The following is a 14,463-nucleotide window of genomic DNA, read 5'->3' on the forward strand; positions in this document are numbered from 1 at the left end:
TTAAAGTCCCTACTCTTACATAAAAACTCCTGCCTTTCCTTCTCTCTGGCTCCCTCCTAACATGCCCCCCCCCCCCCCCCCCTTTCTTCTTCCTTTGTCTTCTGCCAGCAGTAGCACAGTTTCCACCAGCACACTCTTGGCCAACAGTACCGGAGGCGGTCATTGTTAACCTGGCCCCTATTAATCTGGTATGGAAATTTTATTCTTTATGAACCAGAATTTGAAAGTTTGTTTTGACTAAGATTTTATGCCAGATGCTCTTCCTAATGGAACTATCCCCATTTATCCAGCATTGGTTCCACTGACTGGGTTTGTCACTCCAGCACTTACATGTCAGAATGTGTTGTTCCTTAAATTATCTCTATTCCTTCGGTTAGGTAACAATATAACATGTGTATGTAAAATAGTCCTAGGCTATGTTAACACTTAAAGCAAACACACAGAAGTACACACATAATGTTATGAGGGAACACTTTCTCTGTTCAAAGATGTGGAGCATAAAGTCCAATTAAACTGTAACATTCTGTTAATTAGGGATGTTTTCTAGTTTCCTGCTCTTTGCTATTTGGAATTTTTTTTATGTATAAGCTGACCTGCTGCTGCTCCTGCTTCTTGCCAAACAATTTCTTGGTTTATAATTTAATATTGCTATCTGAGGGACTTTTGCTTGTTCCTGGAGTGGATTTCAAACATATTGCAATGTCTGAATCAAATGGTCATGCCTTTATTCATCTGCAGAGCAGAATATCTACAGCACAGTGTCTTTACCACTTAGAGTTATAGAATGTTGTAAAGTACAGTAAAATGTTCATAAAATGGACAGCAGCAAAAACGTGTGTCTTCATTTTGGTCATTTTTTTCAAATGATTCTGTTTTCCAGACACAGACATTTTTCTTCCATTGTGATGTTTCTCACTCAGTCTCTGGTCCTTCAGAGATCCAAGCTTTCCTCTTTACTGGAATCCCATCCCCGATAGATCTTCTTAAGCCTTCTTCACTTTTGGGTCTGGGATTAAAAGCAGAATTTTCTTCTCCGTTTCCACATGGAGAAACTTCCAACAATTGGAATGTCCTCTGAGCAGCATCAGCTGAATGAGAGCTCCCAGAATGCCACGCTCTTCTTCTGGGGAACTTTTCAAACTGAGAAGCTTTTGAATACAATACACTGATTCCAGGTGTAGGGTCGGCAACTTCGCAAGAGTGCACAACACTAGCTGGCTGAGGTTGAACTGCTACTGACTCAAACTCGGAATAGGAGATATATGTATTGGGAAACATGTACACTGAAGGGACAGAGGACTGGAGTGTAGATGGCAGGGAGACTGGTAGCTTGGGATGATGGAGACTGGTCTTCCTGTGAGTAACTTCTCCTGTTATCCTTCCTTCATCTGCGCCTGTTGGTATTCCTAACTCTCCAAAGATTCTTTCACTTTTCTTCTCATAATTCATCCATGTCTTCCTTCTCCTGGTCTGAACCTCATCCAGTTTAATTTCTAGGTTGTAAATGTCCTCACTTATCTGGTTGACCCGATCAAAACGAGATAACAGAGCGGTAACACGGGGCAGCAGACTGTCTAGGTACTGCTGGACTTCAAAACCAAGCTCAGACACTGACGAGTCCTTAGACCCATTGGAGAGAGCCGAGGATAGAGGACGTGGGGACGAGAATGCGGAGGGCGAAGAAGGGGAGCGGGAATAAGAAACGGTTGAAGACAAGGTGGAGAGACAAGATTCCTGTGAAAACCTGGAAGGAGGGATGCCCATGCCTTTGAACTTCACCCTGTGTCTGAACTAGAAAGGGGAACAAATGTGCAGAATCAGTAACAACAGCTACAATTTTTAGTTACTCAGCCTTCCTGATGGAATGCTTCACATTTAGCAGTCTATTCACCTGTTTAGCCTTAGTGAGTCCCATCCATAGCTTGAGCCTTTTGATGAAGAACTCCACCATTTGATAGTCCTGAGGTTTAATGGTTGGATGAAACAACTCAGCCTGCTCTGCCCTTTAGAAGACGAAAGAAGATGGTTTATTAAAACTTAAGATCCCTCTGTGGCTCTATCTTCAGTAAATTTCAGCAAAACATTCAAAACAACATGCCATTTAACAAAACTTCCTATGATACAATGTGGCACTCAAAATTTTGTCAACCACTTATATTTTTGTGGAAATACAGAAATTCTTACTGAAAACATTACTCTATTATCACAAAAGTAATAGAAATTCAAAGATCACTTCAACAGTAAGGTGTGTAATACTGTGCAGGGTTACAAAGTGCAACTTCTTTGCAATGAAAGAGGTTTTATTTTTGCCATCGCCAAAGAACTTTATCCATTTGTGAAACACGGGGTTGGTACCATCACGGTTTGGTAGCGCTTTTGCTGAGTTTAGGCCAAGATAACATAACATCATATACAAAGCCATGAATTATGAGGTCTGCCAAGAATTTTCAAACAAAGATATCAGGACATCTATAACGTAATCGAAAAAGAAAGTTTGGCTTGCTATCAGCACTCAAAAGCCTGCATCTCTGATCTCATGGGTATTGCTGACTTTGGGATGTTTAAAAGATTTACAGATCATCTTCCTTCTTTTTTTTTTCCCATTTACATTATGTTAAGGTTCAAAATATTGGGGATGGAGACAAGAGAAAAAAACCACAATAACAACACTGGTCCGGCCGGGTTAAGTCAAACGATGATTTTAATGAACACACGCGTGGGAGATGGACACCGTATGCAGACAGCCTCAGATCTCAAAATGGTGGAGCATTGCTCAAACTCTTATAGCCTCTGGTGCCTCCACCTTATCATAAAAAGCCTAAACATTCACATGCTTTCTCTCACACAGCGCCTAAGCTACGACCTTGGCTCCCTGTTTATCTGCTCCTGCTGAGATTGGGCAGAAAACCTCTCCAGTATATTCTGTTCTCTTCTAATCAGACAAATAAGGCGATGACTTTCTGCAAACAGTATTTCTTATAACTCAGCAGTATAATGCATCATAAACAATATCATTCATCCACAATAAATCAGCAGTCTAATGTAATGCAAATCAGTTTAACTAATGCAATAGTTATCAGCTTCTTCTAATTCAGGAGAATAATGCAAACTAAAACTACATAATAATTCACAATCTTTAATTAGGGGTATAACATGGCATAAAATAATATTATAATCTAACAATTACAATCAAATGAGCTGAACATAACCCGTAATACAAAATATTACTAGAACACAAAACTCAAAATGCTGGGTCAAAAGGACCCAGAACCGTGACATTATCTTTCTATCTTAAGATGGAATTTCTAGGTAACCAGACACCTAGAAGACTTTCACAGCTACAAATTGCCAAACATCAGATGTCAGTATGGCAAGATTATAAACTTGTTTAAGGCCTATAAGGGCTTAAAGGGCTATTTCTGTCTTTAAAACACAGTTTCTCAAGGGCTAACAACTTCGACAGTCTACAAAACTCTGTTGTCTTTGAAAAAAGAACAAAACCTAACTTTGGTTAAAGCAAACATAGCATCTAAAGAAAGGTAATGTTGTGTACCTGTAAGTATGGATAAGAACAGCTCCACAGAGTCTAGCCAAAACCCAAACACCTCCTCCCATGAGAAGCAGCCCATAGAGAGGGCCCAGGATGGGGTGGACCTGGCAGATTTTTTGCAGGACGATCCGACCATGAAGAAAGGACAAGACTGAGACACTGGTGTCTTGTACTGACAGGAAACCTTCTACTGATTGTGAAAAAAGCTGAAACAAACCATATCAAATATCTTTCATCTCGCCTTTTTAAATATCTTTGCTTAAGCTGATGTTTTTCTGCTCATACCACATTCCCAAGGTGAGTGCAGAGCAGCATCAGCAGCAGTAGTAGGACAGCCAGAGCCAGCAGCTCCCTCCAGGCTCTGTGCAACACTCTGCCTATCGCAGCCCACCTCTGCACAAACCGTAAGGTTCCCAGCAGCTGGAAATGGGAATGAGTTGGGTTTTTTTGTTTTTCTTTTTAAATCAAAGTGAAATATCTGTGGACATGTGTTAGACAATACTTCACCTTTAAAACAAGCAGAGTGAGCAGGGTGGCTGCACACTGAGAGGACCTTTGTGACAGAAGGGCAGCACTGTGGAAGTTGATGAAGTTGTCTGGTTGGGACCGCAGCTAAATAGCACATAAAGGTTGTTGAATACTAATTTTGTTTTGCTTGGAGGATTTTTAAAATGTTATTCTTTACCTGGGAAACACATGACGACGCACAAGACAGGAAGCGGAGCTGCAGGATAGCTGTTGTCAGCAACAAGAAGGCAAGGAGCAGCTGGAACCAGTGATGGCATTGATGCAGATACTGGGTGCGCTCAGTGGCCACAGACCACAGCTCCCCAAGTACAGTCAGGAGAGCAGAGATGAGCAGAAGAATCTGCGGTATAAAGTCATTGGATTGGGTGAAGAAGTACTTTCTATTAACTATTAAGCTCTAAATACCAGATTATGGTGAAAGATTTTCATTTGAAAGACTGCAGGATTTGTTACCGGAAGTGCCGTCTGCAGGTCCAGTCCTGACACGGATAAAGGGATGAGGAGTGGATGGATAGAGAGACAGGATGTGATGGCTTGTGTCCGAGTCTGCTCAAGTTTTACGTACACGCACAGAAATAAAGCAGACTCTCTGTGGTACTGAGTGAACTCTATAGAAAGAGCTTCAAACCTGGAGCGAAGGAAAAGAAATCATCAAATAAAAACTCACCTTTTTATTTTTGTCCTTTTTTTGTCGACTGAATATGTAAATGAATGCAATTCGATAAGCGTGACCCATGCGTAAATAAAAGCTTTGAGTTCATCATTACGACGGAGGGTAAATGTTATGCAAGAATCTGTGGGCCATAAACAAACAGATAAATAACGACATTAGAAGATGATTGGACACCACAGACAAAATGTGCACCACAGTTTTTGGTCATTTGCGTGTTAATGCTCCATTTGATTTCAGAAGAAAAACAACGTTCCATTGTTTTGCTTTTTGGCAACTTCTAATGGGCTCACACGCCTCATTATTTGCAAAAGAGTCAATTCAACAGTATTGATGAACACACTCAGCATGTCTGAGAGAAGCACTCATGTTGCTCTGACAATTCCACTTACTGTTTCCTGCTTCTTCCTGCCGTGTGAAGGGCAGTGAGGAGCTCGGGTATCGTTCCACTGTTGTTTGACTGAAGGTGAACCGCCTGGCTACCGAGCGCATGTGTGTACTGCAGCTGCGTTAAGCCCACGAGTCGCAGTGAGGGGTTTTGGTGGAGATGTGGCACCAAGGTGTGATTGATCCACAGCTCTGTGTCAAACCAGCTGCAAGAAGAAAGAGTAGAATAAGCTGAACAGTTGCACTCCGGAGGCAACACAAACACTGTTTCATGCAGTCCACCAAACGTGTATTGACACATAAATGAAAGTAGTCCCCAGCAAAATTACCAGGCAGTAAATTTAAGGTGAGCAATTATGGACTTACATAATATATTGGGTACGGTGTCCTTGTATTGTGCTGCTGTCCTTTGTTTCTATATATAGGCGTATGTAGGTGTGCATGTGTAAGGGTGCGGCTGTGTCGGGCATCTTTAGGCATGGTGGGTGTGGCCCTGCCAACTGGATCATCACACACACCTGGAGCTGACCTAACGTCGTCGGGGAGCTACATAGCAGTGTGGCTGAGAGCTCCACAGAAGGTCAAAGTTCACAACAATCAGCTCTTATCATGTCTGATATAAACAGCATAAATCTGACACAGTTCTTTCAGCGAGTTGGGACCAGAATTGCAAACACGTTACTCTAGTGCAAACTTGCATAAAAAAGTGCAGTTACAAAAGTGCATATAAATGGTGGAAACACAGAGATTTCTTAAGCCACAAATAACAGGAAATTTAGATCAAGCGTGCAAACAGATTTTCTAATGTGTGAAATGCACAATTTACTGCTGATTGTGCCAATAATTGACGCTGAAAAAGAAACGTCTTTTGTTTCGCTTGTTATTCAAATGAACTGTTTAGAAAAACAGCACCAATTTTGTATTTCACCTGTAAAACTGACCACATTTATTAGCGCTATTTGGGGATTGCCCTCACATGCTATTTTGCCCTCTTAAGTAAATCTGCCCCTCTGTCGATTAGCTCAGCAATCATTAAACATCTAAATGTTTTCTGACCTTTTGAATTTAAAGAACTCGAGATTTGTCCCCACATTTTACACTGTGTGGCGACAGTGTGCTGTGTTTGTGTGGCGTTTGGTGTCACCCTTACTCTTTGAGTGAGGTGAGGTTGGGAAACCCCAAGGGTGACGCGTGAAGACGTTGTTTGATGGTGGCGTGCAGAAGCCTGGCCTGTCCCTGCTCAGTTGCATCCTGGTAGTTCACCATCAGCACCAGCAACAGAAATAACAGCTGCCACACACACTGCTGCAAAAAAAAGAAAAAAAGTGTGACGTCTGGGAAGAAAAATTCCCAGACAGAAATAAATCTTAAATATTTTCTCCTCACCCTCATAATTGACTGCAGTGCTTGGACTTTGCGAGCCTCCTCTTTCGCCTGCAGCAGGCCGTAGCCGCATGGCGGTCGGACCTTCCCGCTCTGCTCTCCAAACGGCCTCACCACAGTGGCCTCCTGAGCCAGCTGCTCCTCCACCTCTGGATCCACAGGTCTCCACAGGACTGTGTAGATCAAGGCCAGCACGCACACCTGAAAAACAGGTGTCAAGAGAGGTTGGATGGAGAGAGATTGAAGTCCTTGCCCCAACTTCCTGTCAGGACATCTGAGAGAGGGTAGAAAGTCTGAATATCCACCCTTATGTGTTAACAATGAGTGTTAATCAGCTCTTTCCAGTTTGCTAACAGTACATCGCCTTTATTCATAATCAAAGAGATAATCAAAGGACAAGTCTGATTAGGGTTGCCAACCGTCCCTTAAAAAACGGAATCGTCCCGTATTTAGAAACAAAAGTACACGTCCCGTATTGAGCTAATAAGGGACGCACTTTGTCCCGTAATACAGTGAGAATCAAAAGTAGTCTATAAATGTTAATGGAATTAACGCTTTGTTTGAAAACATAATTCCCAGCCCCTCTTCTGCTTTGTGACCGATGAGCTGACAGCACACTTATGACAATTCGAGTATGACAAGTCAGATTACCGCTTATCTCATTGGTCGAGGAAAGGTCGCTTACGGAGAAAATACCGGAAGACAACAGATGACCACAACAACAAGCATGGCCAACAGGGAAACAAACGCCGACACTGCGGTGCAAGTCTCGGACGACAGTACACCTAAAGCTGGGCAGACACTGTGCGATTTTCAAACTGCACGATTGACTCACAGGGGTTAGAAGTTTGTAGGTCACGATGCAGGGTCTCACACTATACCACCCGATGCTCTGATGCGACCTGAGTGCTCACACTGTGCCTCCATAAAATGAAGGTTATAACAGAAAATCTGTCGCTCGCTGTCCCTCTCTCTGTCTTTCACTCACACAGACACACCACCACATCAACTTTGCTAAATTGCTAATGAAAAACATTGATCAGGCAGCTGTGATTGAGCAGCAATGTAAATCCAACTATTTTCACGATTGTTGTGGTCGTGATAATTTTGTGATGCCACATCGAAAAGGCTCGGATGAGCTTTCCAAAGTTCTACAAGTTGTGCCTCCATCGCTTGTGTCCAGATCACAGGCTGCACAGCCGCGCTGCTCCGTCTTTTTCACCGACGTTTACGTGTGAGCAGTGTGAGCGGCTGTGGTGACACCCTCACGAGCGATTGATGATCGGGAGCTGGTCGTGAGGTGTTAATCGCTTCTCGTTACCCCACGTATACTACACGACGCACGATGAAGGCCAAAATCAGGCCGATCACCAAATCGGTTGCACGACTCAAAAATCGTCTCAAAATGGGCCAAAAATCGCACAGTGTAAGCCCAGCATTAGAGCAGCAATGTTTGTTCGCTCAGAGAAAGAAAGAAAAAAAAAGGCTGCAAAAGTACAGGGAGGAATGGGAAAAGGAAAACACCTGGCTGGAAAAGTGCACGATAACACCTATAAAGCGCACTGCACTGTGTGCCGGCGCACTTTTTCCATAGGCATGCTTCTAGTGGTGGGCACATGAAGAACACGAGGGGCGTGAAAGCTCGGGGAACCCTTAACCAATTTCTTGTCCACCAGGCCATGGCAGAAGCAGATATGGTATGTAAACACTGGTTTGTTTTTTTTAAACCCTCTGGTTAAGGTTAAGATGGGCATGTGCAGTGAATATCAGCGCTATGTGGCCAGAAGTGTGATAATATAATTTATTTTGTGTAATAAACAACTGCAAGGATAGATGATTACAACAAATAGATCACTAATACATAAAAGTAATACATAGATGAATAATGATGATGAGTTATGATGCGTAATCATGGGAACAAGTGGGTTTACAAACAGGAGCAGCTGATTAGCATTAGAAAAGCTGAAATAATACCTCAACTGAAGCCAATTGTACTAAATGCACTATATGTGCACTGTTACAAGAATGATTTTGTTCTATTGTTTTCTATTATTTTAAGTTAAGCAGGACAGAGTTCTTTTAAAGAAAGATTTACTTATATTCTCAAAAGTTAAGCATGACAGGCTTCTGTTTAAGAAAGAGACCTGTTTTATGTGTTAATGTTGTCATTTTGAGCTAAAAATAAATGGCTAAATGATCATTTGTTTCACATGTGTTCATATCACAAAGAATATGCATCTGCTTAAATCAAGTTCAAGTCAAATGGTTAAAAAATAATTTCACACACAAAAAAAGAGCTACCACACTGGGAAGGGTGAAGACAACTGGGTTGCCCGGCCCTGGCCACGAGGTGTCCCTTATTTATTTTTCAGGGAGTTGGCAACCCTAAGTCTGATTAGACTGAAATGACTGTTGGAACGTCTGAACTTTGTGTGAGTGCACATGATCCAGCTTCAGCATTGGTAGATTAGTGTGTGACTGCAGGAGTGCGTGAAAGATAAAAACTGTCTCGTCAACTCAACATTATACAAATGCAAGTCATGCAAGTCAAAGTAGTTATAATCTGCCAAAACCCTGAGAGGTGAACAAACTGGACCACATGCTTGACTCACCTTGAGAGGTTCCAGCAGCAGAGCAGAAGTGAGAAAGGCAGAAAGAGCTGATACCAGCCACATGAGTACTACTGTCCTGGAGAAGCAGCTTCCATAGAGTCCCATCACAGCCAGACACGCTCCAAGCAGCAAAGCGAGCAGAGGATAAATGACACGCAGCGCCCAGCGAGGAAGTAGCCTGCCTGGCTGACTCCGAGCAACACCTGTTCAAATAAAATCTCCAAATGTGAATAAAAAATTCTAGATAGGATGTTTTTTGTCTCATAGTCTAACAAAAAGATTCCAAACCAGGGTTAACTGTAAAGGGACTCATGGAAATAGTGATGACTACCTCAGTTTCTTATATTCAGCTTCTCCCCAGTACAGTGCTTTGTAATAGAGAAGGCCTTAAACTTATATATAGTTAGCTAAAATGATAATTGTGAATTGTATTTGTATATGTAGTATGGGCGACTGATTGCAGATACGGATCTGCCCTATGGACCTGCTCCATTACTGGGCTGTTGCATTAGGAATTAGGTGCCCACACAGATCTGTTTCCCATTCTTAAGCCATCCCAAAACACTTTATTGAAACAGTATCCACTCATTGAAGGAGTACTGGAGTACATTTGACAATACATTTGTGGGTACAATTAACAAGAAAAACCTTTTATGGTACCTATGCGTGTCGTGTAGAAGGAACATGTGGAGTCAGGAGAAGTGCTTGGCAGGAAGGTGCTTGCCATCGAGTCTACGGATGGACACTCATAGAGTCCAGTGCCATACTGGGAGTTATCCTCACTGTGCTCTGACCAGCTGCTGCAGGAGGTGCTCTGCCTAAAAAAAAAAAAAAAAAAAGTTGAAGTGATACAGAATGTTACCTGTCAATAAAGAACATCATAAAAATAAATCTTTATTTTCCTTACATGGTTGAGACTGAGGATGTTGTTCTCGGAGAATCCCGCCCACTGTCTGAGTTGCTGTTTTTAGCATCTGCTGTGTCGTCTGCTGCTTCAATAGACATGAGTAAATCCTCCTCTGGTACCAAACACAAGAATACAGAATCAGATGTTATTCAGAAAACTTGGTGTTCCCAGAACAGATTTGGAATCATTTTAATTTAAAGAAAGTCGGCAAGAAACAGCAAGAAGCAAAGTGCTGGAGACCATTCACGTCAATAGCAGAAATTAATTACGCTTTAACAGTTTCTTACCGGAAAGAGTAAGAAGTGTTGTCAGATTTTGGCTGTGAACTTGGACTTGATTGGAGTTCATATCTGGGGATTTGTGCGGCGTCAAGTGAAGCTGCATCAAGGCCTTTTTCCGCTTTAGCTGACGAGCAGATGAAGCCTTGCAGGGGTCAGGGGCTAAGGTTGGCTTGGAGGGGCTTGAACCCACTGGTAGACTGAGTAGGCTGTCACATGATGGCCACGCTACGATGCCATCTTCTTCATGTGCTTCGTACTTCTTGGGCACCAAACCAGAGGCAGCCCAGAAGTCCAGGATGCTGGAGTCTAAGGCCTTACTCTCCGGCAACTGGAGAAAGATAGAATAACAACTGGAGTTATTCTAAGAAAAAGACAGGAGTAAAATAACAAGTATACTGTGTATGTGCATGTCCTTACGGATGAAGGACTGTCAGTGACTCGGCCAGAGGAATCTGGCAAAGACAGAAAAGTAGGGCAGGAGAACTCCGATTGGCCAAGGAATACGTCCATCTCCACAGAGTGACAAACAGGAGAGGGAGGGACTGACATGTCCACAGTTACCTGAGTCACATGTAAACATACACCTGCAGCGTTAACATTTCTGAGTGTACTCTCACACAAGTGCCCAGATAGCAAGCAGGTCTGGCCCGGATCTGGTATCAAGCCGGCACTGCTGGCGGACTTCTGGCATGATAAGACGTATGTCATCCAGATATGGGCCAGGCCTGGCATAGATGGCACTGTCTATGTGATGGCATGCCATATCTGGCACGATTATGGTTTGGTTCATGTGGCCCAGGCCCATAGAAAACAGCTCTGGCTGGGATCCGGTATCAAGCTGGCACTTCTGACTGACTGGTGTCATGGCAGGATGTATGTCAACCAGATGTGGACCAGGTCTGGCAATGATGGCACTATTTATGTTCCTATTTTCTAATTTTAGTTAGAAGACCCAAATGCCATGTTGCAATACTATACTGGTATGGTAGCCAACGTTTCAAATGCAGGTTTGACAGGTTTGTGAGTTTACACTTTATCCAAAATCTAGTGAGGGTTTACTCATCTTTGCCAGTGGGTGACTGTAGCTCAGGTGGTAGAGCAGGCCACCTATTGATCGGAAGGTTAGTGGTTCGATCCCTGTCTGCATGTTATAAGTGTGAATGTGTATGAATGTAGTTAGTAAGAACTCAGCTTAGAGAAAGTGTGTGAATGTGGGATGTTGTATAGAGCACTTTGAGTAATCTGGGAGAGTAGAAAAGCACTATATAAGAATCAGTCCATTCACTGTCTGAACAGAGTTTTGTCATGTTACTTTTGCACTATCATGTTCCAGCACATGTTGGTATTACATGGCTTGATTAAGGTACACATTAGGCTGACATCTGGGGCCAGAGCTGAAACTGTTATAGGCCAGCACAGGGCCAGCAGTGTGTCTACAACTGGCTTTGTGCTGGCCCATGTGTGGGCCATATCTGGCAAACCAGATCTGGGCCACCAAAGGGCCATTGTTATTTGCGGTATGTGGGCCATGTGTAAGCACATTGTGTGGGCCAGATCCGGGCCATACCGATTTTGCTATGTGCGTGAGAGTGTTTAACAAACAAAGCATGGACGCACAGCTGACACAACCTCTAATCAGCAACTCTCTGATGGCACAAGTATTCTGTCTAATGTTTTGAAATTAATGCATGGCCTGTATTTATATAGCGCTTTACTAGTCCCTAAGGACCCCAAAGCGCGTTACATATCTAGACACACACACACACACACACACACACACACACACACACACACACACACACACACACACACACACACACACACACACACACACACACACGTGATGGTAAGCTACATTGTAGCCACAGCCACCCTGGGGTGCACTGACAGAGGCGAGGCTGCCGGACACTGGTGCCACCGGGCCCTCTGACCACCACCAGTAGGCAACGGGTGAAGTGTCTTGCCCAAGGACACAACGACCAAGACTGTCCAAGCCGGGGCTCGAACCGGCAACCTTCCAATTACAAGGCAAACTCCCAACTCTTGAGCCACGATCGCCCCCACGATCTCCAAGTTACTTTAAATAGGTTCACTAGTTAAAAAAAAATAAAAATAAAAAGTTGATACTGTTTTTAATTACCCGACTGTGAGCTTTTCTAAACAGGAAGCAGAGGAAACACTGGAGAGGAAACACCAGCACAGCAACAGTCATCCCCACAGCAACCGTCTCCACGTTGGCGAGCAGATGGGCTGAAATGGGTCCACTTGAGTATAAAGAACACATATCGATTTGATCAATAATCTACTGGCTTATATCTGGAATTATTAGATCTTCGAGTATTGAGTACTCTCAGTCACTTCACCTGTGCCCCACAGTGCCAACAGCTCCATACCACAGAGCCCCCAGTGCCAGGTAGAGATGCAGCATAAGGGCACCGCAAGTAACTCTCTGTCCCCTCGTGAAACAGCTGTGAGGGGGGCGTTCCAACAGGGATAGCCACAGGTGGCGGTCGACCATGCCAAATATCAGCTGGGAGGTGAACACCCTTTTAAATAGAGTGAGCTCCTCTGGACCTTTTGGGACAAATGGAACGGTTCAAAGACAATGAAAGAAAAATATTTCAGTTTACAGGAAGAGAAAGCACACAAAGTGGAACTTTGATAGGTCTGCTTAAGAAATGGCCTTAGTGCTTTTCCATTTAAACAGTTGAGTTCAGAGTAACATCTGGAACCTTACAAGAGGCAAGTACTTCCTTCTCCACTGTGCTGTTCGTCTCATTGTCAACAGAGAGCCAATCATCTAGCAGGAAGAAGAACATGTGGTCTGTCTGAGGGTCCCACACCACCACATGTTGCACATACCATGATGGGTCCAAACCTGTATTTACATGCATGTGAACACGCGCACACACACACACACACACACACACACACACACACACACACACACACACACACATGCAGACATGTCTTAAACACTTACTGTTACTAATTAATCACACATTTCATTCACTAGAAAAACTGTTTCTAGTTAATCCCTATACTTACACTTTAAATAGAGGAACACTTTATTGAACATGGTGTTTTGTGTCTGTCCACAGAGGCAAGTATGGACTCTACCATGCAAAGAAAAGGTAGCACTTAATAAAACATGACATAGGGTGTAATTTCCCCAAAGTTTACTGTGTATTTCTGATACAATTTATCCAAAATTAAGTTGTCATTTTAATTAGCTTAAAATATTTACCAGGAAGTATACAAGAATGAGGGAGTAACAATTTGAGGTCTTACTGGTAAGAAGAAATAAAGTACTGTAAGCATTTGTAAAGGAAACCTTTGAATATTTTAATAAAGCAGACACAAATCATACAGTAAATACATATGTTAGTAGTTCCTTTTTTCTCTTGCCTTACATTTTAACCACACAATAAGGACGCAGGTTGTAATGCTGAGTGGACTAAGTGCTGCATCCTAAACCATAATTACACAATAAATTAAGCTGTGTGAGCAATATTATAAAGTGAACTAACCAGCCCACGACTGCAGAGTTGTAGCTCAAATTTAAGGCTCAATTTGATGAAAATTACAATAGAATTTAAATTTGTAGGCTGTATTATAAAGTTCTCCCAATTAAAAAGGGATTTTTTTTTGCTCCCAAGCTCAGATGGAAAACTGTCCAATAAAATATTTATTTTCCTTTTGCTAATCGAGTACACTGACTATTAAAGAAGGGGACAATTTCTTATTTATTTCTTTATGAGTGCGCAATTAAAAACTCAGCATCTGTGGTGGCATGAGGGTGCATTGGTGTACATGGCATTAATGAGTAACTCTAACATCTTTGAAGGCACCATTATTCATGAATAATATATATACCGTTTTGGGGCACCATATGTTGTCATCCGGAAATTAAAGGCAATGCCAAACCATGCTGAGAATGTATAGTTCTGGAGCAAGAGTTGGGTGCTCAGCTTTCACACCTGTAACTCACACCTGTCACCCAGTAAAAAACTTGGACATTATGACTAAAAACAGGAGAAAAGAGGCCGTAAACTGTTAAGCAACTTCCCTCCTGAGTTCCCAAATGCTAACAGAGGGGTGTTAAAGGAAAATGTGATCACGTGTTCAAAGGGACTGTGTGTAAA

The 14,463-nt window shown here is 42.7% G+C and overlaps 1 protein-coding gene across 1 annotated transcript in view; it reads right to left on the reverse strand.

Annotated features, from left to right (window-relative positions):
* Window positions 1-702: 702 nt before the first annotated feature.
* pkd1b (polycystic kidney disease 1b) overlaps window positions 703-14,463 on the reverse strand; it is a 34,034-nt gene continuing 20,273 nt past the window's right edge. Inside the window, exons 25-42 of the mRNA XM_026177296.1 lie at window positions 13,056-13,196; window positions 12,682-12,892; window positions 12,459-12,582; window positions 10,736-10,879; window positions 10,325-10,646; window positions 10,038-10,149; window positions 9,791-9,948; window positions 9,131-9,333; window positions 6,522-6,719; window positions 6,286-6,440; window positions 5,141-5,341; window positions 4,532-4,706; window positions 4,236-4,418; window positions 4,058-4,162; window positions 3,836-3,970; window positions 3,554-3,756; window positions 1,892-2,003; window positions 703-1,791 (exon numbers count right to left, since the gene is read on the reverse strand). Of these exons, the coding sequence (XP_026033081.1) occupies window positions 913-1,791; window positions 1,892-2,003; window positions 3,554-3,756; window positions 3,836-3,970; window positions 4,058-4,162; window positions 4,236-4,418; window positions 4,532-4,706; window positions 5,141-5,341; window positions 6,286-6,440; window positions 6,522-6,719; window positions 9,131-9,333; window positions 9,791-9,948; window positions 10,038-10,149; window positions 10,325-10,646; window positions 10,736-10,879; window positions 12,459-12,582; window positions 12,682-12,892; window positions 13,056-13,196 (3,761 nt within the window). The 3' untranslated portion in view covers window positions 703-912. The remainder of the gene's footprint in view (window positions 1,792-1,891; window positions 2,004-3,553; window positions 3,757-3,835; window positions 3,971-4,057; window positions 4,163-4,235; window positions 4,419-4,531; window positions 4,707-5,140; window positions 5,342-6,285; window positions 6,441-6,521; window positions 6,720-9,130; window positions 9,334-9,790; window positions 9,949-10,037; window positions 10,150-10,324; window positions 10,647-10,735; window positions 10,880-12,458; window positions 12,583-12,681; window positions 12,893-13,055; window positions 13,197-14,463) is intronic.

The sequence above is a fragment of the Astatotilapia calliptera genome, chromosome 8 (genome assembly GCF_900246225.1).
Source record: "Astatotilapia calliptera chromosome 8, fAstCal1.2, whole genome shotgun sequence".
Lineage (NCBI taxonomy): Eukaryota > Metazoa > Chordata > Actinopteri > Cichliformes > Cichlidae > Astatotilapia > Astatotilapia calliptera.